The sequence below is a fragment of the Columba livia genome, chromosome 3 (genome assembly GCF_036013475.1).
Source record: "Columba livia isolate bColLiv1 breed racing homer chromosome 3, bColLiv1.pat.W.v2, whole genome shotgun sequence".
NCBI lineage: Eukaryota > Metazoa > Chordata > Aves > Columbiformes > Columbidae > Columba > Columba livia.
Window position 1 is genome coordinate 1,656,794 of NC_088604.1, and position 24,450 is coordinate 1,681,243.

At 55.8% G+C, this 24,450-nt stretch overlaps 2 protein-coding genes across 7 annotated transcripts in view; one reads left to right on the forward strand and one right to left on the reverse strand.

The window, feature by feature from the left end:
• EFR3B (EFR3 homolog B) overlaps positions 1-14,214 on the reverse strand; it is a 55,428-nt gene extending 41,214 nt beyond the window's left edge. For 2 of the 5 annotated variants that reach the window (XM_065055544.1, XM_021298529.2), the window contains exons 1-2: positions 14,052-14,214; positions 11,359-11,412 (exon numbers count right to left, since the gene is read on the reverse strand). In XM_065055544.1, the coding sequence (XP_064911616.1) occupies positions 11,359-11,374 (16 nt within the window). In that variant the 5' untranslated portion in view covers positions 11,375-11,412; positions 14,052-14,214. Of the gene's footprint in view, positions 1-3,287; positions 3,366-4,658; positions 4,813-11,358; positions 11,413-14,051 lie in introns of those variants that run through there. The other 3 variants (XM_065055546.1, XM_065055545.1, XM_065055547.1) reach the window with 2 other exon arrangements.
• DNAJC27 (DnaJ heat shock protein family (Hsp40) member C27) lies at positions 14,118-23,877 on the forward strand. 2 transcript variants are annotated; one of them, XM_065055560.1, is made up of 9 exons: positions 14,127-14,322; positions 14,776-14,935; positions 15,442-15,524; positions 16,016-16,085; positions 17,028-17,192; positions 18,346-18,468; positions 19,231-19,391; positions 21,882-22,010; positions 23,404-23,877. In XM_065055560.1, the coding sequence occupies exons 2-9, from the start codon at positions 14,933-14,935 to the stop codon at positions 23,444-23,446; spliced, it is 777 nt and encodes a 258-aa protein (XP_064911632.1). In that variant the 5' UTR covers positions 14,127-14,322; positions 14,776-14,932; the 3' UTR covers positions 23,447-23,877. The 2 variants fall into 2 exon arrangements, with proteins under 2 accessions (XP_005510632.2, XP_064911632.1); XM_005510575.3 differs by lacking the exon at positions 14,776-14,935 and having other exon boundaries at positions 14,118-14,322.
• The last annotated feature ends 573 nt before the right edge of the window (positions 23,878-24,450 follow it).

A 24,450-nucleotide genomic window follows, 5' to 3' on the forward strand; every position in this document is an offset into this window, starting at 1 on the left:
CTCTTTTCTCTTGATTACTCCTTCAGCAAACACAACCAACCTCCAGCCCCATCACAACAGCCTCTCTTTGTGTTTCTCCATCAACCAGGGCTGACGTGCTGGGCATTACCAGCTTCAGACCGGCAAAAATGAAGCAAAGTGCATTGATAATACCTCTTGAAAACGTGCAGAGCACCTCTGCCGCTGCCCACTTCGGGCAGAAGGGTTCTGTTTGTGGCAGGCATTGCAAATACAGTCGCAGTTTGACGTCCTTACCCAGCATCTATAAACCTCTTCAAAGCATCGGATTTCCGCTCTCATTCACCTTTCTTATCCAAACCTTCCGGTCCGAGGTTGATCTGTAATTCCCGATCCTGGCAGTTTGGTGGTTTGGAATGTCTGTGGAAGGGGAACATCTCCAATCCCCCCAGCAGAGCTACAGCCGGGAGCCAAACACCTCTGGAAATGTGTTTTCTTGTGCAATTACTGATTGCACAAGTAATTACCAAAGCCCTTAAGCACTCGGGCTTGCTGAGGTTTGAGGTGAACAATGTCAGCGCCTGGCCTGGCACAATCTCTGCCAGGGAGGGGTCAAATCCTGCCCGGACACGGCAACACAGCAGGAAGAAAGCCCTGGACTTGGCTGCAGCCATCGAGGTTCAACACAAACCTTATGAGAACCACGACCAAGCGGCTCAGAAAAGCCCCCGGCGCTGCCGGCACCACAAACAGCCCCTTTTCCTCTACGAGCATTGAATTAATTTGCAAATCATTTAGTTAGAATGTATAGAAGAGGAAAAAAAAAAAAAAAAGAAAAAGAAAAAGCTTAATTCTTAATTGCATTTCACATTCCCCCGCTGAGCCATCCAGTCCCACCAAGAGCTATTTATTTAGCACAAAACCCATCCGCTGGCACGGCTGCTGCCTGTGACTCGGTGGCAGATCGTGGGGACCTCACTGGCACCCACCGCCAACAACGCCTTCTCCCCAAAAAAGCCCCATTTCCCCTGTTCCAGCTGCCGCCGAAAAGAAATATTAAAAAAACAATAAAAATAAAAAGGGGAACCTTCTCTGTTTCAAGCTTTGTGGGAGGAGACAGCTTGTGCTGGTGAGCAGAGAGCAAAGCAAGGGGACGTGGAGGAAATAAACCGCGGTGGAGATTCGGTTTGTTGTCTGGCGTACGCGGCCGCCCCAGTAAAATGGGGGGGACTGGAAAGCAAATACCACTTCCCCATGGAGGTGTTAACGCCATCCCGCAGCTCCCCGCTCCCCTTACAGCCACGGCCCCGCTCCTGGAGCGCTGTCAGCCCGAGGAGCTCCTTCTGCCCTTTGTAGATGCTTCTGAATCAAAGCCCAGGTCCTGGAGACAGGAGTGAACAGGAAGTTTTTTGGGGTTGGGAACAAAAAGGACCGCGCTTTTCCCACAGCCAAGGCCATTGCACAGCCCCGAGCAGGGGGAAATATGCTATTTCGTCAGCCAAAGCCCAGCCCCGGTGTGAAATCTCCCGTGGAGCAGCTAATCCCTAAGCCAGGCTTAGGACACTGAGCTCCAACTGGAGACAGGGACACAGCCCAACGGTTCAGCTCACAAACCTGTGGTTTGCACGAAACCAGCCATCCTTGATAGGACAAGGGGGGATGGTTTTAAACTAAAGGAGGGAGATTCAGGCCAGACATGATGCAGAAATTGTTTGTGCTGAGGGTGGTGAGAGCCTGGCCCAGGTTGGGCAGAGAGGTGGTAGATGAACCATCCCTGGAGACATCCCAGGCCAGGCTGGACGGGGCTCTGAGCAACCTGAGCTGGTGCAGATGTCCCTGCTCATGGCAGGGGGAGCTGGGGGAGATTTAACGGTCCTTTCCCACCCAAACTATGAGAAGATTCAATGATCGAGGCTGGCACGGCTGTGGTTGAAGCTCAGCTCTCCCGTTTTCACCAGCGATGCAAAAAGAAATGGAATGGGGGCTGAAAATGGACACAGGGCCCCACACCACGATCTCCTGCCTCCCACACGCAAACACGAGCCCAGCACAAGGTGCCAGCGCTGGATGAGGGGGATGCAAAGGGTGGCCCGTGCCCCCCGTGTCCCCCTCTCAGGGAGGGAGCAGGTTCCCCCATAACGGAGCAAGTGTTCTGCACCGCTTTGTCCTGTCCACAGAGAAAAAGAAACATCCACCAAATCCTTCCCCCAGGCCAAGAGACGGTTAAAAAAGAGATTAAAAAGATACTGATAATCCTGTGCATTTCTAATGCACCTTTCATCCCAAGTATCCCACAGAGCTTTCCAGCTGCTGGACGCTTTCCAGGGCCACAAGCCGCAGCGATGCTCGGCCCCGAGCGCCACCGCGGAACGGACCAGCCCGGCTTTTGTCCTCAAAGTCACATTCAGGTCCCCAGAGACGCTCCATCCTTCCTCACCCTGAGGAAACGCCGGGTACTTTGGAGCAGGGGCTTCCCAAAAATGTAAGCTAGGGGTAAGAGGAGCCATGGCCCCATGTGGCGTTGCCATTTGGGATCCCGGGGGACAACCAGAGTGTGTCACGCCCCTTGGGACAGATCATCGAAGTGACATCGGGGGGCTGGTGGGGGTTTTGGCTACTCAGCTCTCCCCCAGGTTTGCAGAGGGTTTGGGGTCCCCTGCAGCTCCCCAGCAGAGGATTATTAAATGCTCCAGGGCACTGCAAATTGCTCAGAGGATGACAACAGCTCCCTGCTTGCCAGTGGCACAAATTGCCAAAAAACAACCCAAAATTCAGCTCAAACCCCAACATGGATGGAAAAGCCCCGAATGAGGGGGGAACTGGGCACTGTCGGGAGGATTTGGGCATCGGAGATGTGTGTCCTGCAAGGAGAGCATCACTGCCATCCCATGCCGGACAGACGGGTCCTGCGGTGGGAGCGGGAGAGGGAACCCCAGTGTGGGGGGGCTGCAGAGGGACCGCGGCCCCGGGGACATGAAGAATCGTCACCGAGCCAAGGAGGGGAGGGAAGCATTCCCTCGTTTAGAGGGTGGAAAAATACCAGCTGGGAGACCTGAATGACTCAACGGAGGCCACGGAGGAGTCAGCACCAGGAGGAGAGGAACGGAACCGCGTGTCCTGCCTCGGCTTCCCCCCTGCGGGTAAAACCCCCTCCGCAAGCCCCACAGCTCCCCTCCCTCCCCGCAGGAGGCACGTGCTGCATCCCGATGCACCTCAGGACCTCCCCATGTATGCGCCCCATTGAACCCCAAAACACACACCCAATCACCTGGTGGGATGGGGGGGTCCAGCACCCTGCCCACCCACCTCACCCTGCCAAAATCACTCACCCGCGGCACCGCAGCTCCTCGCAGAGAGGGGGCTCGACCGAGAGCCCCTCAACAACCCCGCAGCCCTCAGCGGGGCTGGGACCCCCCCAGGAAGGGCAGCGGTCGGGGGGTCCCTCGCCCGTGGTGCTGGCCCTCCGCTGACAGCACAGGGAAGGATGCTCGGGCGGCGGGTGGTGAGGATTTAAGAGCCACCCGGCCACCCCCCAGCCCTTCCCAAAAGCTCCCAGCGGCTTAACATGGCCCGCTGCCCCGGGGGGGGCACCAGCTGCTCCACCAGCTGCTCCCCATTACGCACATGGTATCGCCCGCCAGGGATGCGGGACCCCATATGTCCACCCTGCGCAGAGGGGTGACAATGTGGGGGGACAGCAATCCCCCAAACACCCCGGGGGTACACAGGCCTATATGGAGCTGCCCCACGCCAAGGACCAGGCAGGTCCCCGGTACGGCGGGGGTGTGGTTGTATATAGGACTGAGATCCCCCGTGATCTGATGGGGGGGGTGACACTTTGCCTCCAAATAACCAGGTGCAGCTGAAGAGCCCTATATAGCACCCAAAGCTTCCCCACCCCAAGGACTAGGTGAGCCCCCACCAGTATGGGGGTCACTGGTCCTATAGAGGAGCAAGGTCCCCCCAGCCCTGGGGAGCAGGTGGCCCCAGGAACCCCAGCTCAGGGGGGGACGGTTAATGGCCCATGGTCCCCCAGGGAGGGGGTAATGTCCCTTTATAGGATCACAGTGTGTGTCCCAACCCCAAAGAGGGGGCACCCTCCAGAAATTGGGGGATGCACAGCCCTGTAAATGACCAAGGTCCCCACAAAACCCAAAGAGGGGGTCACACCCCAGTAACTATGGAGATGCACAGCTCTATATAGGAGAAATGTCCCCTCCCAAACCCAAAGAGGGGTCACTCCCAGTAATTAGGGGGACACACAGCCCTGTAAATAACCAAAGTCCCCCTCCAAATTATGTTGACCTCCCCAAACCCAAAGACCGGTCACCCCAGTAACCAGGGAGATGCACGGCTCTATAAAGGACCGAGGTCCCCCAAAAACCCAAAGAGAGGGTGACCCCCCCAGTAACTTATAGGGTGCGCTACCCTGCAAAGGACCAAGGTCCCCCCAACCACAACGCGAGGTCAACACCCTGCAAACTGGGGGTGCACAGCTCTTCATAGGATGGAGGTCCCCCCCACCCCAAAGAGGGGATACCCCCCAGTAACTGGGGGTGCACCGCCCTACAAAGACCGAGGCTCCCACTAACCAGGCCCCGGGGGATGCAGCCCCAAGTCCGCGGGAAGCGGGAGCGGGGGCGCGCACGGCCCCGAACCGGCACCGGTACCGGCACCGGGCTCGCCCCGCGGGCACTCACCGTACATGGCGCTGCCGCCCGGCGTGGCCCGGCCCGGCCCGGCCCGGCTCGGTGCGGCTGCAGGCGGCGCTGCCCGGCCCGGCTCTGCCCCCTCCCCGAGCGGCGCCGGCCGGGGGCGGCACCGGGGGGGCGGCACCAGGGGCGGCACCGGGGGCGGAACCGGGGGCGGCACCGCGGCCGCGGCTCCTCCCGCCCGCGCGGCCCCCCCGGGGCGGTTCGGGGGAACTGAGGCCCCGGGACCCGCTGCCCCACAGGCGAGGTCAGAGACGCGTCCACACGGTGCACCCCCCACTGCCCCACGCTGCACCCACAGCACCCACCGCCTGCAGCCCACGGTACCCACCCCACAGCACCCACCCCGCTGCACCCACCGCCTGCAGCCCACGGTACCCACCCCACAGCACCCACCTCCTGCAGCCCACGGCACCCACCTCCTGCACCCCACAACACCCACCCTCCCCTGCACCCAAAACACCGACCCCACTCTGCACCCCTTGCACCCATCCACCTGCACCCCAGGGCATCCACCCCCACAGCACCCCAGGATACCCCCCCCTGCACCCCATGCACCCATCCACCTGCACCCCAGGGAACCCACCCCCCACAGCACCCACCCCCTGCACCCCATGGTACCCATCCTCCCCTGCAACCCCACAGCACCCACCACCTGCAACCCACATCAGCCACCCCCCACTGTACAACACAGCACCCACCCCCCTGCAACCCCACAGCATCCACACTCTGCACCCCACAGCACCCATCCCCCCTGCACCCCAGGGCACCCACCCCACAGCACCCACGACCCCCACACCCAACCCCCTGTACCCCATGCACCCATCACCTGCACCCCACATCAGCCACCCCCCATTGTACACCACAGCACCCACTCCCTGCATCCCACATCACCCACCCCTCCCTTCACCCACCCTGCACACCCCACAGCACCCCCAAACCACACCCTGGGGCTTTACCCCACACCTGGCAGCACAAGCCCCAGTGGCAGCAGCTCTGCCCTGCACATTGGGCTGTCCCAGCAAGCCGGGACCCCCCCGCGCCCCCAAACACACTGGTGAGCCCCTGAACATCCTTCCTCAGCAGGTCAGCTGGCCCCAAGCCCCATTTGGGGACCCCAAACCCCAGCAGAGGGGTTTCCTTCCAGAGCTTGGTCACTCTTCGCATTGCTCATCCTGGCAATAAGCACCTGGGGGTGTTAAACCCCCCACTTTTCCCATGCGGGGGAGATCCTGCGTGTGCTCCCCCCATCCCGCCGCCAGCCCCACAGAGCACCCACCCTGGGATCTGTGGCCACCCAAGTGGCGACCGTGGCCACCTGAGTGGCAACCGTGGCCTTTCCCTGCACTGGCCGCTGCCAGCCCGGCCAAGTGGGAGCTGCACCAGGCTACCGAAATATGGGCGCTGCTGAGGCCCAGGTCTGCTCAGCGCTTCTAGAAAGTTCTGGAGAGTGAGATGGGGGGCTCAGACTGCCCTGGAGAGACAGGGATGGCAGGGGAGGGGCTGAGAGCGTTTGGACAGGGTGAGGAATACGGAAAATACCTCCCCGAGGTGCCTTAGCAGCACTGAAGTGATGCAGCAACGCGCTGCTGCCCAAGGGGAAACTGAGGCAGGATTGGACCGCACGGCACAACACTGCGCGGCACAACGCAGCGTGGCACTGCAGACGACTGCACAGCAACGCCCGGCACGGCACAGCACCACTTCTTCTCCTTCACATTTACCTTTTTCCCACCATTTGGACCCATTCTGCCTATTTTCCCCAGCTCCCTTTTCGTCAGAGCCTCTGGTGATAGAGCCACAATGTTGAGACCGACCCATCAGCAAAGCCCCAGCCCTCCCCGTGCCAGATCCTGTCACAAGCACAAGTGACCCGCCACCTGGGGACAGGGACAAGGCTGGAGGTGACAGGGCTGAGGAGGGACAGGGGGCACAGGAGGTGCTGGCACTGGGCTGCTGCGAATCTCCTCCTCCCTGAGCTTTTTGCTGCAAAACCCCCCGGGTTGGATCATCTAATTAGGCAATAGCTGGTGCCTCACGATCCTCCTCGCAGGGAAATTATGTTTTAATTAAAACATTTCGGGAGTTAATCGGTGTTGCTGATTCCCCTGGTGACGGAGCAGCCGCACGAAGAGCCGCGTTCCCCGGGGGGCCAGAGGGTTTTGGCAGGGGACACGGCAGCAGTGACAGGCCAAGGGACAGAGCTCCTGAGTGTCCCTGGTCAGGCCCAGCCCCAGAATCAGGCACAAAGTCCTTTCTATTGTGAATTTAAAAGCCTCAAAGTAAAACCTGATGATGAAGGAAGAGCCTGAAGCAGATGTGGCCAATCGCCCCCAGCCCGGGAACCCTCGTCCCTCTGCTCATGGGGAATTGCGAGGCCACCAGCCAAGGGACACGGCGGCCAAGGAAACTCAAACACTTCTGTGATTCTACAATCCCTGCCCAAGGTCAGGAAGGATCCATGGAGGTTGGGGTGGGGGACAAGACAAGGGCTGAGAAGGATCAAACCCCGCCTGCTCCCAGCACGGTTCCTCAGCCCCCACCTGTCATTGTCACAACAGGGACCCCAACACACTCCATCCTTGCCCAGAGGGACACAACCGTGTGTCTTGGGCACAGCACAGTCCCCTTACCTCTCCAGCAGGTAAAGGGGGAGATGCCGAACCACTTGGGGCACAGGATGCTCTCGGGACACGTGGCCATGTCCCTGCATAGAGCTCAGAAACGCTGTGCAGAGCTCAGCATAGAATCATAGATCATAGAACCATAGGATCATCCTGATTGGAAAAAGTCCCTCAAGATCATCAAGTCCAACCATAACCCAGCCCCGGCACTGCCCCATGTCCTGAGAACCTCATGTCTGTCTGTCCAACCCTCCAGGGCTGGTGACTCCAGCACTGCCCTGGGCAGCCTGTTCCAATGCCCCACAGCACTTTGGGGAAGAAATTGTTCCCACATCCAACCTCAACCTCCCCGGCGCAACTTGAGGCCGTTTCCTCTGCTCCTGGCGCTTGTTCCTGGGGAGCAGAGCCCGACCCCCCTGGCTCCAAGCTCCTTTCAGGCAGTTCAGAGATCAGAAGGTCTCCCCTCAGCTCCTGTTCTCCAGCTGAACCCCCAGCTCCCTCAGCCGCTCCATCACACTTGTGCTCCAGCCCCTCACCAGCTCCGGTCCCTTCTCTCCACTCGCTCCAGCACCTCAAGGTCTTTCTTGCATCCTTCCCCGCATCCCCCTTCCCGCATCCCCCCTCTCTCCCGCAGCTGTTTCCATGGCCACGGAGCTGCTGCAGTAACCACAGCGGGGTCTCCAGCACTGAGCCACTGATCCCTTTCCTGGCCACCACATACCCAGGGCAGAGCCAGACTCCCCAGTCCAGACCCCCATGGCTGCTCCCACACACCAGGTCTCAGGGTGTTTGCACTGGTTCTTGCACACCCGCACCCATTCTGGCACCAACACCCGCCAGGTCACTCACACAATGCCCAAGGACGGGCTCTTCCCGTGCCCCGATGGTTCCTACATGCGATGTGCTGCCACTCACACATTTCCACATCACTTTTTGCACAAGGATCCAATTCTTGCACATGTGTGGCACAGGAGGGACAGGGGAGACACTGTCACAGTGCAAGGTGATGCTGCCCACACATGGAGTGCTCACAGCAGCCAATGGAGCAGGATCTGTGCCAAAAAGCCAAGCGCTGCCCTCCCTGCAGCTGCGAGGGGAGCACCCATGGGTGTCTCTGGTGGGAGCACTGGTGTGAGTCAGCTACAGGAATGTCCCCAACCCCTCCAGACATTCCCAGTTATTCTGTCCCAACACAAAGTCTGGGGACACGGTGGTGCCCTGCACCACCCCATCAACACCCCGCCTCCGGGATGGGGAAACTGAGGCATGCTCTGCCTCTCATGCCCAAACACCACCAGTTCGTTCCCCAAGCCCGGCGCAGCTGTACAGGCCACAGGGACATTCAGGGGACATGCACAAGGTTGTCACTGCCACATCTTTAGTGCACACCTCATGAACGGCTGCTCAGACATCAAACACAGCAGGGTGACAGCGGCAGGGCCAGTTCAAAGGCAAAAAAACCCAAGGCTCTGCCAGCCAGAAACACAGAATCATAGAATCAAAGACTGATTTTGGTTGGAAAAGACCCTCAAGATCATTGAGTCCAACTGTTAACGTACCCCTGGCACTGCCCCATGTCCCTGAGAACCTCATGTCCGTCTGTCCAGCCCTCCAGGGCTGGTGACTCCAGCACTGCCCTGGGCAGCCTGTTCCAATGCCCCACAGCCCTTTGGGGAAGAAATTGTTCCCACATCCAACCTCAACCTCCCCTGGCGCAACTTGAGGCCGTTTCCTCTGCTCCTGGCGCTTGTTCCTGGGGAGCAGAGCCCGACCCCCCTGGCTCCAAGCTCCTTTCAGGCAGTTCAGAGATCAGAAGGTCTCCCCTCAGCTCCTGTTCTCCAGCTGAACCCCCAGGTCCCTCAGCTGCTCCATCACACTTGTGCTGGTGACCAGGCGACACCAAATCTTGCGTCCCTGATCCAAGACTGGGGTTTGCATGTGAAGAAAATCCCTTTAGAGCCCCCAATATGTGTCTTGGTCACCCTGGGAAGCCTCTCATGTGCAAACACTCCCGATAAACACACTGGGACAACACCTGTGTGCGGCAGGAACGGCTGTGAGCCCTCACATCTTCATATTCTTTTGTAGATATTGATGCCACATATAACATACTTTATCTGCATTAGTTTATCTGTGTATCTGAAGCTTTGCTACCCTGCCTGGATGTGATTTTAACTATACTGCCCCAATTATTGCTTGTCAAGTACTGTCAACTAACTATAACCCCGCCACCATGATCCTCCTTGTCCCCAATCTCATGGGACAGTTTTTGCAGCTCACAGGCTTACACCGACTGCTGAAGCCAAGGAGGGAGCAGGCACAACAAATGTTAATATCTGTCCATTATGTCCATCACACAAACCTTGGAATTTGCTCAAAAAATAGTCAAGTGTAGCTGGTCGGAATCCCCTTTAGGATGATCTCCCTCCCTCTATGGAAATATTCAATGTCTTATGTCATGTTACCATTATTTTGAGCCATTTCTTACTTGGTTTAGTCACCTCTTTATGTATTAGTACTTGCTGTTGTGGTGGTTTCTAGGTGCACCACCATCGAGGCGGGATGCGACGGTGGGTTAATGAGCCCAAATGATGCTTCCACGGCACAACAACCAAAAGGGACGGTCCCATCATGGAATCTGGGATTCCCCAAGCCTGGTCAGCTGGTCCAAGTCACTTGACTGGAGAAGAAGCCACATCCTGCTCCTTGCCTGCCTGCTATTCATGGCCTTGCACGCCTAGATATTAACTCTAGGCTTGTATTAGTGAATTACTTGATTTGCTGTCATTATAACCCGGATAATTGCACTACTGATCTGTACTTATTACTGTGCTGTTATTTAGAGATAAATTGTTTATCCCTAAACCTGCTGGGCTGGTGTCTGCTGCTGTATCCCGAACCAATAAGTCGGCAAGGCTGTTATGAGCCTTTACATTGCCCAAACTCTGGCATGCTGCTGTTTCCTGCATCTCCTCTCCAGGCACAGAGGGGTTTTGTAGCTCCCAACCCAGAGAAAACCCCACATAGGGCTTTATATCTGATACCAAAACAAAGAGGGGAAAACAAACAAACAAACAAAGAAAGAAACAAACAACTACCTACTTTCTTTCTACTCTTTTCCAAATAAACTAAAGGAGACACTTGGCCCAGGGTGAAATCCCCCCCCAAAAAAACCCTCAACCTCTTTCTCATCCGCCCCACTGGGATCGGGGCAGGACAGCACTTGTCAGTGGGAATTATAAGCCCAGTTTTACGCTGTTGCTGAGCAGGTGAGGTCCCTCGTGGCTCGAGAAGGGGGACGGTGCCCTGGACCAAGGTGTCCCCAGCAGTATCTCAAGCAGGAAGGGCTGAATTCAGCTGCCAGATTTGTAAGAAACAATAACACCCGTAAGACCAGGAATGTTTGTACGTGGATGCACAGGACCAGCGGAGGAAGGGTTAAAGGAATCAGCATAAATTGGCACACAGGCATGTGCCTGGTTTCATCAAGAGGCCACATAGCGAGAAGACGAAGAACAAACCCAAGATAACAAAGAAGAACAGAGCTGAAGATAAGGTGACATGAAGATGAAGAACAGAGCTGGCGTCATAAAGCACCCAGAGGGATGGATAATGGCAGGACTCTTTAGGCAAAGATTTATGAGACCAGATAATGAGGCAGAAGATCCCAAACAGCCCATAACAGACCTGTCAAAATGCAGCTTCTGGTTGCCAGTCCAGAGGAAGCCACAAGAGATATTGAGGACAAAACCGCCAGTGTCCCCAATTTGGGGACACACCAGTGACCCCCGTCACACCCCCAGCACCCACTTTTGCCAGCCCCCCTTCCAAACCGGGCCCCTCACCAGCCAGACACACGGTCACAGCAGGACACGGTGGGGGGGTCACAGGGTCCCTCAGCTCAGAACATCTCAGACAAGGACACCCCATCCCACATCCATCTCTATCAAGTCCCCAGAGATGCTCAAACCCTGTGGGTCCTGCCTGGAGTTCTCCTCGCCCAGAGGTGGTTGTGACCCCCACTAGGAAGGAGACCTCAAAGCCCATGTGTCCCCTCCTCGTACCTCGTCGTCGCAGCATGATGGAAAAGTTCCTCTTCTTGACAGGATCTTGCTGGCCTACAAGGAGCAAACAAGGACAGTATTGACAACCAGGGTCCCTGTGGTTGACCCTGCCCCGTGCAGGGATGGGTCCCTCTGCTCAGACCCCATGGGCTGTGTCCTGGGGTGCCATGGGGACAGTGCCAGCTCTGGTGTCACCTAAGGCCACCTGCCTCAGCAACATCCTCCCCTCAAGAACTTGTTTTGTGAGTGGACCATCCTTGAGGAGGTCCCGTTTTCCCCACTAAGAACTGACTCAACGCCAAGCCCCACATCTCCTAACCAAGATGAAACCAGTATTTTCCAACCAATCCGCCCAGAAGGCTGTGAGCAGCATCCCACCAACTGGGACGTTCCCATCCTGGCCTAATTCATTCCTGCAGGGACCCAGCTGAAGCAAAAGGAGAGTGGGTTCCCATGATGGGGGCAAACACCCTGCTATGGTCATGCAGCAGGTCATGCTAGGGCAGGAGATAACAGAATCATTGAATCACAGGATGGTTTGGGTTGAAAGGACCATTAAATCTCCCCCAGTTCCCCCTGCCATGAGCAGGGACATCTGCACCAGCTCAGGTTGCTCAGAGCCCGTCCAGCCTGGCCTGGGATGTCTCCAGGGATGGTTCATCCACCACCTCTCTGGCCAACCTGGGCCAGGCTCTCACCACCCTCAGCACAAACAATTTCTGCATCATGTCTGGCCTGAATCTCCCTCCTTTAGTTTAAAACCATCACCCCTTGTCCTATCACAACAGGCCCTGCTCAAAAGTCTGTCCCCATCTTTCTTCTCAGCCCCTTTTAAGTACGGAAAGGTGCACTAAGGTCTCCCCGGAGCTTCTCTTCTCCAGCTGAACACCCCAACTCTCTCACCTGTCCCCAGCAGAGCTGTTCCAGCCTCGGGTCATTTCTGGGGCTGCTCTGGCCCCTCTCCAGCAGCTCCATGTGTGTCCTGTGCTGAGGACCCAGAGCTGGACCAGCACTGCAGGGGGGTCTCACCAGAGCAGAGCAGAGGGGCAGGATCCCCCCCAGACCCGCTGGTCAATCACTTTGCTTTATTAGGTTGGTGCAAAAGTAATTGCGGTTTCAGACTGTTAATTTTAAATCATTATATCTAGGCTGAAATACATCTTCATTAATCAAAATAAGAACCATTGCAATCAACACATTTTTGCCCACGAGAAATAAGTTTGTTTATTCCTGTAGCATAAAAATCCGTGCTTGGGGATTCAACGAACACTTTGAAAGCGTTTTCTGCATCCTGTTCGTTGTGGAAGCGTTTTCCTTGCAAAAAGTTGTCGAGATGCTTGAAGAAGTGCCGGTCGGTTGGTGAGAGCTCCGGTGAACGTGGCAGACGAGGCAAAACTTCACAGCCCAATCCGTTCAACTTTTGCAGCGCTTGTTGTGTGACGCGCGGTCGGGCGGCGGCGCGGAGAAGAATTGGGCCCTTTCTGGTGACCGATGCCGCTGCGGCATTGCAGGTTTGGTGCATCCCATCCATTTGCTGAGCAGACTGCTCAGATGTGACGGTTTTGCCGGCACTCAGAAAGCTGCAGTGGATCAGATGGTGAGCAGAGCACCAAACAGTGACCGTGACCTTTTTTTGGTGCAAGTTTGGCTTTGGGAAGTGCTTTGGAGGTTCTTCTCGGTCCAACCACTGAGCTGGTCGTCAGTGGTTGATGTATAAAACCCACTTTTTGCCACATGTCACAATCCAATTGAGATATGGTTTGCTGTTCTGTAAAAGAAGAGAAGACGATGCTTCAAAATGATGATTCCTTTGATTTTCGGTCAGCTCATGAGGCACCCGCTTATCGAGCTTCTTCACCTTTGCAATTTGCTTCAAAAGCCGAACAACCGTAGAACGGTGGACGTTGAGTCTCTGGCAGCTTCTCGTGTCGCTGTAAGAGGGTCAGCTTGGATGGATGCTCTCAATGGGTCGTCGTCTCCTTCCGACGGCGGCCACCACGCTCCCCTTCAAGGCTCTGGTCTCCTTTGCGAAACCCCTCGAACCACCACTGCACTGTGTGCTCGTCAGCAGTTCCTGGGCCAAATGCGCTGTTGGTGCTGAGAGTTCTCTGCAGCTTTACAACCCATTTTGGACTCGAATAAGAAAATCGCTCGGATTTGCTGTTTGCCTGACATCATTTCCACAGGCTGAAATAAATCTAAAATAAACAGCAAGTAACAAGTCGGTAGCAAAAAAACATATAAAGCAAGAAATGCTCGTTAAAATGATGCATGACGGAACCACATTGATTTAGGAATGTATTCAAATGTCAAACGGGAAATTTCAATGAGGCAAAAACCGCGATTACTTTTGCACCAAGCTAATCCCTGGAGTTCTCCAGGGCCACGCCGCCCCTCCCAGGGAGTACCCAGCAAAACGCGACACTACGTGCTGCTGCTTTGCAGCCCCTGGAGGTGTCGGGACAGGGTGGGGGAGGAGACGAAGACCTGGCGGAGGTACCACACGCCCCTGCTCCACTTGGCGGGGAGGGGACGCGAACCGCAGTCCCGTGTCCCTTGGCTACGGCCCCTCACAGCGACCCCCAGGGCGCGCCGGGGGCGGGACAGGAGACGCGGGCCCTCCCGCGCTTCACTACCTCCCCCTGCTGGACGGTAGCGGTCCCCGGCACAGCGGAGAGCGCCAACGCTCTCACCAAATCTCGCGAGAACTTCGGGCTGCTGCCGGGTACGGGGGGTGAAGTCTCGCGAGAGCGGGAGTGGCAGCGCGGTGAGGCGGTTCTGGGCCCGCCGCGCTCCGTTGCTCCGTCCGTATTTCCGCCGCCTCAACCGAGACCGGCTGGCGCCGCTCCGGCTCGGTCCGCTCCGCCCCGGGCCGCCATGGACGCGAATCCGCCGAAGCGGAAGGAAACGCGCAAGTCGCTGCGGATTAAAGTCATCTCCATGGGCAACGCGGAGGTGGGCAAGGTGAGGCGCTGCCATTGGCGGGCGAATGGTGGTGGGCAGGCCAACTATCCAATGGGGAGCCGGATGCAAGCAGCCGCCCTGATAGAGAGGTCGCGGATTGGTGGCTGTGCCGGCTGGCGGGAGCCAATCAGGGGCAGGTCGTGCCGTGTGGTGCGAGGCGGATGGTTGGGGCGAGTGGATGATTGACAGCATGGGGGCGGGACCGCGCGCCTAAATGCCCGCGTTTATTGGCTGTGTGGAAGGGGGTGGGTGTTATGGCGGCTACAGAGATGTTTTCTGTCTGTCCCCATCTTTCTTATGGGCCCCTTTTAATTGCAGAAAGACCGCAGTCGGTCTCTCCAGATCACCCCTCCCAGTCTGGCTTTAGTTGGAGTTTCCTCAGCAGCTCCTGTTCCTCCTCCTGTGCTGAATTACCATTCTCTTCTATGGGATGTTGTTTCTTCTCCCAACCAGGTTCTGTTATGAAGAACTTCCCTTTTTTGTTTGCTGAATAAATCTAATCCCGTTTAACTGCTGACAGCATGAGGACTCCCGTGGGGCAGACAAATGCCTTGCTTGGCAGTAAGAAAATCCAGAAGGATCTTGCAGGACAGAGAGAGTGAGCAAATAAATGGCAGGTGACATTTGTCCTTATGGCATTTATCTCTGCAGCCAGCTCCTCTGCTCTCCTTAAACAGTATATCTGCCAGTCAGGGCCAAAACTGGGGCTGGAGGGACTCACTGTGACCCTGAATGTGCTTCTTGTGCTGCTGAAATGTTCTTTGTGGGTTTGGGGGAGCCGACTGTCCCCAGGATCCTGAATAAACAGCTCCTGCAGCTGGATGTTCTCTCTAAGGGAATAAATTCGATATTTGTGGCACTACGGCCTCCAGACAGGTAAGGAATAATTGACTTTCAGGGGCTGCAATCTTGGCTTTTTCTTTCTTTTGCAGAAAAAAAATGCTCCTGGTAGAGATTGGTGCTTTGGTTGTGGGTTAATTAGTTAGGTTAGGGACTATGGGCAGAGTTCATGTGTTGCAGCCGTCCAGCTGACCGGGGGCTGTTGGTGAATTCTATGTCAATGTGACTGTTACAGTGTGTGGTGCCATCCTGCTGAAACTCCCTTTTCCCTTCTTCCAGAGCTGCATTATAAAGCGCTATTGTGAGAAGAGGTTTGTTCCCAAATACCTGGCGACCATTGGTATCGACTACGGTGTCACAAAGTAAGTACCTTCGCGGTGAGGAGTCGCAAATGCCGGGAGAGTGGGATGAGCTGCATGGTCGCAGATGGCAGGAATGGGTCTGCCAGGGCTTGTAGTGATAAGACAAAGGGTGATGGTTTTAAACTACAGGAGGGAGATTCAGGCCAGACATGAGGGAGAAATTGTTTGTGCTGAGGGTGGTGAGAGCCTGGCCCAGGTTGGCCAGAGAGGTGGTAGATGAACCATCTCTGGAGACATCCCAGGCCAGGCTGGACGGGGCTCTGAGCAACCTGAGCTGGTGCAGATGTCCCTGCTCATGGCAGGGGGAACTGGGGGAGATTTAATGGTCCCTTCCCACCCAAACTGTTCTGTGATTTTCTGGCCATTAAACTGCAGCACTCAGAGCTTTGTACCGATTTTCCTGTCCCCAGTCACCCAGCTCTTTAGTGGGAACACAGCCTGTGTGAGGGCTGAGCTGGAGCCTTCACAAGTGTTTCCCTCTTCTCTTTCAGAGTGCAGGTCAGAGACCGAGAGATCAAGGTGAACATCTTTGACATGGCGGGGCACCCGTTCTTCTATGAGGTACGGCAGACCCGTCTCAGAAGTGTTTGACACCCATCAGCTTTCCTGAGATCTGCCTAAATTGGGTCTCGTGGTGGGAAACTTGAAAATATGTTTCTTGGGAGTTTCCTCTGCTACAACACACATCCCTCTTTCCTGCCATGGACACCTAATGTAGGGCAGCACTGGAAGAGAGGAGATTCAGGCCAGACATGATGCAGAAATTGTTTGTGCGGTGAGAGCCTGTTTGTGTGGTGAGAGCCTGGCCCAGGTTGGCCAGAGAGGTGGTGGCTGAACCATCCCTGGAGACATCCCAGGCCAGGCTGGACGGGGCTCTGAGCAACCTGAGCTGGTGCAGATGTCCCTGCTCATGGCAGGGGGACTGGGGGAGCTGGGAAGGTCCCTTCCCACCCAAACCATCCTGTGGTTCTATTCTGTGATTCTGTACAAGCCCCAGAGGCTGCAACCTCACTCCAGCTGCTGTTCCAGACCCCCTGACACACACCTGCACAGACAGACAGACGTGCTGCAGACCCCTCCAAGAGCCAGGCTTAGACATCACCGTCTGTGGGGTGGCTGCCCCCAATCCTCGCTCTGCCCCGCTGCCTCATGCACAGGGACACACACATGCACACGTGCAAACGGGTCTCTCAGTTGACTCCCATACCTTCCAGTCTCCTCAAGAGTTCGCGACACCCTTGTGCCTTTGTGCTTCTTTCTGCGTGTGACGAACTTTTCATGGGCTGATCACACTCCTGCAATGGGCCTGCGGGCAGCATGATCAGGTTCTTATTTGCTTTCTACCATCTGTCCTTTTCCTGTGATCTTCTGTTTCTCTGGAGATGAGATTTTTACTCCAGAACCAAATAGGTGCCAGGTGAATAATGATCTCTGAAATTTTCCGGGCCGTGTGCTCTCGCCCTGCATGTCACTGGTGCCAGCTCCCTGTCTTTGTACCCACAGGTGAGGAACGAGTTTTACAAGGACACACAGGGAGTCATCCTGGTCTATGATGTGGGACAAAAGGAATCTTTTGATGCCCTGGACGCGTGGCTGGCAGAGATGAAGCAGGAGCTGGGCCCTCACGGGAATATGGAGAACATTGTCTTCGTTGTCTGTGCAAACAAGGTGGGCTGTGCTGGGGAGCTGGGCTGTGGTCACATCCTCATCTCCAGCCCTTGGGGATCCTTGTGGCCCCAGCTTGTGCCCAAGCTCTTGAGTTCCAGCTGCAGCAAGGGAAATGTTGTTAAGTTGTAGGGAAGAGTTTCTAAGAGCCAGATCTGTGTGTGAGGAGCACTGGAGGCTGCATTTCCTAGAATCACAGAATCATTTTGGTTGGAAAAGACCCTCAAGATCATCGAGACCAATCATTCCCCCACCCCTGGCACTGCCCCATGTCCCTGAGAACCTCATGTCCGTCTGTCCAACCCTCCAGGGCTGGTGACTCCAGCACTGCCCTGGGCAGCCTGTTCCAATGCCCCACAGCCCTTTGGGGAAGAAATTGTTCCCACATCCAACCTCAACCTCCCCTGGCGCAACTTGAGGCCGTTTCCTCTGCTCCTGGCGCTTGTTCCTGGGGAGCAGAGCCCGACCCCCCTGGCTCCAAGCTCCTTTCAGGCAGTTCAGAGATCAGAAGGTCTCCCCTCAGCTCCTGTTCTCCAGCTGAACCCCCCAGGTCCCTCAGCCGCTCCATCACACTTGTGCTCCAGCCCCTCAGCAGCTCCATTCCCTTCTCTCCACTCGCTCCAGCACCTCAAGGCCTTTTTTGGTGTGAGGGACCGAGAACTGACCCCAGGATTTGGGGTTTGGCCTCCCCAGGTCCCAGCACAGGGACGGTCACTGCCCTGGGCCTGCTGGCCACACCAGTGCTGGTACCAGCCAGGATGCTGGTGGCCTCTTGGCCACCTGGGCACACACTGGCTCATGTTCAGCTGCTGTCACCAACAACCCCAGGTCCTTTTCTGCTGGGCACTTTCCAGCTACTCTTCCCTGAGCCTGGGGCGTTCATGGGGTTGTTGTGACCCAGGTGCAGGACCCGGCACTTGGCCTTGTTGAAACTCGGACAATTGGCCTCAGCCCATCGATCCAGCTGGTCCGGATCCCTCTGTATGGCCTTCCCACCATCCAGCAGATCAACACTCCCACCCAGTTTAGTGTCACCTGCAAACTCACTGAGGGTGCACTCGATCCCCTTGTTCAGATTACTAGTCGCCCTTGGGGCTGTGTTGCTCTCACTGCCGCTGCAGCCCCTGTCTGATCTCTGCGGTTTCTCCTTCTCTAGATTGACTGCACCAAGCACCGCAGCGTGGATGAAAGCGAGGGGCGGCTCTGGGCAGAGAGCCGGGGCTTTCTGTACTTTGAGACATCAGCACAAACAGGAGAAGGAATCAACGAGATGTTTCAGGTGAGGTGGAATGAAGGTGCTGAGGGCACAGACACCACGCTGAGCCAGGATTTGATGGCAGAATATTCCCTGAACTGCTTGGATCCCACAAAACCAATGGGCCCTCTGCCCCAGGGGTGTCTTCCCATGAAATGCCACCCTGAGAAACCCGTGGCTGTTTAACTCAGGGTCTGTCCTGAGCTGGCCTGAGCTTTACATTGCTCAGAGCTGATGATCCCTCTTGCAGCCCTGGGAACATAAAGCAGAAATGCCTGTGTCACCTATATGGGTCTAACACTGAGCTGAGGTGGGTTTGAGGTAAATGTGGGGCCTGACCTTCTCCTCAGCTTGTCCTGTGGTCCTTGCAGGGACCAGATCCCCCCAAACTGGGGTACCCCAGCCCCGCCACAGCCCAGGCAGCAGGGAGTGAACATTCAGCAGTTGTGCAAATGCTCCCCTGTGCTTTGGAGGGTGCGTCCGCAGCCAGCGAGGGCAGTGGGGTCTCCCATGCACTGTCACCACCTTTGGGGACTGTTCTTTGAACATATTTTACTGAGAAAGACAGCAACCCATCTCAGTTATGTTTCATGGCAAAGAATTATTTCATATGTACATTTTTTTCAGTTTCGAATCTGTTGTGTTTTATACTCTTCAGCTATTTCTTGGGTTTGGTTTTGATTATTTGGTTTCCTTCCCAAAAATGACATAGTACAATTTGACATGACCCAGCAGAAATCTGTTTGGAGGTGGATTTTTCCCACTAACTCCTCCTTATGTCCTCAGACTTTCTACTCGGCCATCATTGACCTGTGTGACAACGGTGGGAAACGTCCCCCTTCCAGCACGGGGGTGGGTTTCACCAAAGAGCAGGCAGATGCCATCCGCAGGATCCGCAACAGCAAGGACAGCTGGGACATGCTGGGGGTCAAACCCGGAGCCACGAGGTGAGGGACAATTCAACATTTTCCTGGCTGTCCCTCATCTTTCTGACCTGGCAGGCTGGTGGCATCTGTGTTCTTTTAGTGACCTGATAATTTCGCTTTGGTTTATATAGCAGCTGGGCACAGAATTGAGGCAATGCAAAATAAATCCTTAATCCTGAGCACCAAATTTCCCCTTTTAACAAAGAAGCCAGGCTGGAGGTGAGATGGGAATGATGAACATAAGAACTTCAGCCGTGCCCTGCCTCCTGCCTCCAGCCTGAGCCACCTCTGGTCACTCATTTACCAGACGTGTCCAGAGTGGCTCCAGCTTTACTTGCCTTGCTTTCCATGCCTGGAGAAGCTTTTTAGGCTGCTGCCCATGTTAGCAAAAAGGAGTTGATGTTACAGCTCTCCCACCTGGAAATGGTATTCCCACAAGACAAGCTTCCTCTTGTCTTCCTCACCAGGTGGAATTGGTCATTGCCTTATAAGAGGTTGGATATCAAATCTCCCAGTTCTGCTGTACGATTTGGGCAGCTAAAAGAAACTCCTAGAGCTGCGCCTTGTGTTCTTTCTGAAACATGAGGACTACAAGAAAGGCCTTGAGGTGCTGGAGCGAGTGGAGAGAAGGGAACGGAGCTGGTGAGGGGCTGGAGCACAAGTGTGATGGAGCGGCTGAGGGACCTGGGGGGTTCAGCTGGAGAACAGGAGCTGAGGGGAGACCTTCTGATCTCTGAACTGCCTGAAAGGAGCTTGGAGCCTGGGGGGTCGGGCTCTGCTCCCCAGGAACAAGCGCCAGGAGCAGAGGAAACGGCCTCAAGTTGCGCCAGGGGAGGTTGAGGTTGGATGTGGGAACAATTTCTTCCCCAAAGGGCTGTGGGGCATTGGAACAGGCTGCCCAGGGCAGTGCTGGAGTCACCAGCCCTGGAGGGCTGGACAGACGGACATGAGGTTCTCAGGGACATGGGGCAGTGCTAGTGTGAGGTTAACAGTTGGACTCGATCTTGAGGGTCTTTTCCAACCAAAATGTTTCTGTCATTCTATGACTACCCTTGTGTACTCCTTGCAGAGGGGCTGGAGGGTGGAGTTTTGGCTACCATACACCATTCAGGACTCGCACATCCTCCTGCTGGCTCTCTGAAATGTAGGTGTCGAGTCCAACCCCTCCTCCAGCCCATTCCCATCCACGGGGAGGGCGCAGCAGCTCTGCAGGGCAGTTTTGCTGTGATCACCGGGACAGACGGACTCGCCTCCCTCTCCGCACAGCCTGCAGCCGAAGTCGAGATGTCTGCCTGGCCCAGACACCCGAGGCTTCGGGGGCTGAAGTGATTTGCAAGGTCCTCGCCCAGAGCGTGTAGGCGGTTTGATGTGAAGCTGAGTCAGGGTGCGTGTGCCCCCACGCTGTCTCCCGGCTCTTTGCTTTCATGGTGCTGGAGTCTCAGCAACCAAGGCACATGTCACAGGCACGTGTCTGTGATGGGAACATCTATGGTGGCACAGTCCTATGGGGAGAGGGTGGATCTGCCCCAGGAGAGGGGTTTTCCCCCACTGCTCGTAGAATCACAAAATGGTTTAGGACTTGTCAGAGCAATGCCACTTCCAGAGACTCAGTGTTTTGGTGAGAGCAAGTTAAACCTTCAAGGAGGTTTAAACCTGGGGAAGCTTGGCTGAAACCTCAGCAATCCCTTCTCACCCAGAGCAGATGATGCAGCACTTTTAGTTTTCCAGTCTAAATTTTTCAAGAGTTTGCTGGTTTTCCCCCCTTCCTTATATTTGCTTTGGCATCGTTCCTTCTTGCCAACGTGCCGAAGACGCGGGGGATGAACCCGGATCCCTGGTCCTGGCTGCCTTGCTGGCACTGCTCAGGGTTTCCGTGGACGAGCTCTCGTGCCTGCGGCACCGGTCGCCTGCACTGATCTTGCTGAAATGCTTTCAGGAACCGCGTTCGCCTTAGCACCGGTGACACACGTGTTAGCAGAACTGCCTGTGTGCTGCTGAAAAACAGGCTCTTTCCCCATAGCACAGATATTTCACTTATTTTGGAGTGGAGGTGTTCAATGCTGAACATGGAGGTGGGTCATTGGGGACCCAAAATGTGCAGCACCCCATGGAGTACTCAGTTGTAGGAGATAATGAAGCTGGTAATGCTGGTTTTCATCAAGTCACAGGGTGGTTTGGGTTGAAGGGACCTTCCCAGCTCCCCCAGTCCCCCCTGCCATGAGCAGGGACATCTGCACCAGCTCAGGTTGCTCAGAGCCCCGTCCAGCCTGGCCTGGGATGTCTCCAGGGATGGTTCATCTACCACCTCTCTGGCCAACCTGGGCCAGGCTCTCACCACCCTCAGTGTCAAAAATTTCTTCCTCATGTCCGGCCTGGGTCTCCCCACATTTAGTTTAAAACCATCACCCCTTGTCCTGTCACAACAGGCCCTGCTCGAAAGTCTGTCCCTGTCTTTCTTATGGGCCCCTTTTAAGTCCAGAACGTCCTCTCTTCTTGTGTCGTGTCTCCTAGGGACGAAGTGAACAAAGCCTACCGCAAGCTGGCCGTGCTGCTCCACCCCGACAAGTGTGTGGCTCCCGGCAGCGAGGACGCCTTCAAAGCCGTGGTGAACGCCCGGACCGCGCTCCTCAAAAACATCAAGTAGGGAACAAGAGCCACTTGGAGCTGGAAACCTTCCCCTCTTCCCAGCCAGCTCCCTGGCAGCCTCACGGCCGTGTGGCACCACTCTCCTCCTCACACGGACACCAATGCTCCCTGCAGCAACTGTGGTGGCTTGCAAAGGGGACTCCAGAGCCTTCCCTGCATCCGTAGCCTCAGGTTGTGGTTGGTGTTAAGTGCAGGAAGCAGCGGTGTCCCCACCTCCCCAGCTGTGTGTCACCTCCTGGGTGTCAGCAGCAGGGAGGGGTTTGGATGTGCTGTTCTAACCTGTGGGTGCAGCCAGGGCAGAGCAAAATCTGACCTGAGAGCCTTGGTGTGGTGGGAGGAGGACGCCCGGGAGGGGAGGGGGTTGTCAGTCTGTCTGGGCGATCCTAGAGCTCCCCGTGCCAAAAAACCGCACGGGCACTGCCGAGCGCCATGGCGGTTCAGCTCCTTGATCAAACCTGGCTCCTTCCAGCAGACACCCAGTGATGCTGCGGTGAGGAAAAGGGGGTTTGCTTGAGGAAACCTCTCTGGCCCTGCAGGGAGAAACTGTCTCCAAGTGTGTCCTTTTCCTTCTCTCCGCTCTGCTCCCCCTCCCCTGGGCCAGTCTCGTTTCCCAAGCGTCACCCACCCCACGGAGCTGCGTGGGTGCCTGTGATCTCCCTGCTCGCTTGGCCCCGTGATGCTCTCAAGTGAGGCGAGTGATGGAGAGGACACATTCTCCCCCAACCCTCTCTTCTCATCGCCCTGCATTGCTGGTTGCGTTACGGGTTGGGGATCAGCAGATGGGTGCAGGTTGCTCCTTCCCCATCACAACTGGTGTTTTCTTTGAACAGCTTTGATTTAGAGGGGGAGTGTTGCCGCTCACCCCAACAAGTGCTTGTTGAGGCTCAAGATCTGGCCGTCGTGTTCCTGAGGCGGTCAGAGCTGTGATGTCTGCCAGGCTCTTAGGGGAGACCAAACTGGGGGTTCCTTGGGCTCCTGTGGTTTGTCAGCACCCAGTTTTGTCTCCTTGCTGCGCTGTGAGTTTGGCAGGGAAGGGCAGGACACTGAGCTACAAAATCCTTACCCCACCGCACAGGTACCCTGTTTTAAAGCGTTTTCTCCTATGGTCGGTGCAATATTTTTTTTTAATTTATTTTCACTTCAAGGCAGCTTTTTTATGTTTTATAAAGCAACAGTAGACACCCCCTTCCTTTTTGGCAGCAAGCGTTAAGGGACTTTAAAGCCAGCATCACTTTGCTCTTGCTCTGGTTTTTCGTGCTGAGTTACTGAGAAGAAGAAAACTGTCCCGCTGGGAGGCACTTTTTGCTCCTCTGGTGTAGAAATAACCAAGGGGAAACGTTTCTACAAGATGTTAATGTTTAAAATAGCTCCATTTTTCCTCTTCCAGGCCGGGGAGATCAGCAAGACGGACTGTGGCAATTCACACTTGACAGGGTCTTGTTCCACATATTCTGTAACATTGCAGAGTTCACTGGAAACTTCCCCACTTGTCTGGTAGAGGAAATCACTTAATCCTGGGTTTAAACCTCTTTGTCTGTATTATTTTTTACCTCTGAGGAGGGTAAATAGCCCTGTTGCTGAATGGTACATTCACTTCGAGGGTGAAACCTCAGTACCTGGAGTGGTTTTGAGGCTTCCGCGGTTCCTGCTGCTCAGGGGCTCTCCAGGCCCCTCATGCTGTGCACGGTCCCTCCTGTTTTGCTCCTCAGGTGACTCTGGCCACCGGTCTTGGGGTTTCTTTGTCTGTTTACAGAGCTGACGGGATGTTCGGAGACAGTTGCACACGTGTGTCACATCTAGCGATGCCGGTGACCTTCTAAGTTGTGTTATTTTTATAAATTAAACCCCTCTTTGCAACAAAGGAAGCCCTGTGAGCCGTCCTCCTGCTTGCTGTTAATGTTTAATTGCCCTTTGACTCCTTTCTCTCCCAAGCCGGGTCTGATCGAGGCTGATGGTGAAGAGCTGCCCTGGAGGGTGATGATGGAGGTTGTGAATCAACTCTGCAGGAGCGGGAGCTGGATCGGGAACCAAGGGAACAGTCCCAGAGGGATATGAGGTGGGATTCACTGAGCTGCGGTGGGGCCTGGTGCTGGGCAGGGGGTGCAGAGGGGGAGAATCATCGATTCACAGGATGGTTTGGGTTGAAGGGACCTCCAAAGCCCAGCCAGTGCCCCCCTGCCATGAGCAGGGACATCTGCACCAGCTCAGGTTGCTCAGAGCCCCGTCCAGCCTGGCCTGGGATGTCTCCAGGGATGGTTCATCCACCACCTCTCTGGCCAGCCTGGGCCAGGGTTTTACTACCCATCAAAGCTCCGTACGCACACATCTCACCGACAGCCCTGGATGGGTGATGATTCCTCCGGCTCCATCGGCTCCCTCCAGCACCCGCCGCCGTCCAGGCTGTGAGTCCTACGTCCTCTTCCATCACACAAAC

What these genes read in the sequence shown, in the direction of transcription:
- DNAJC27 (XM_005510575.3), top strand. Translation starts at nt 14,236, where the DNA reads ATGGACGCGAATCCGCCGAAGCGGAAGGAAACGCGCAAGTCGCTGCGG. An exon ending in GTCAAACCCGGAGCCACGAG is followed by an intron (nt 19,392 to 21,881) that starts GTGAGGGACAAT and finishes CGTGTCTCCTAG; the next exon opens with GGACGAAGTGAACAAAGCCT. An exon ending in GCGCTCCTCAAAAACATCAA is followed by an intron (nt 22,011 to 23,403) that starts GTAGGGAACAAG and finishes TTCCTCTTCCAG; the next exon opens with GCCGGGGAGATCAGCAAGAC.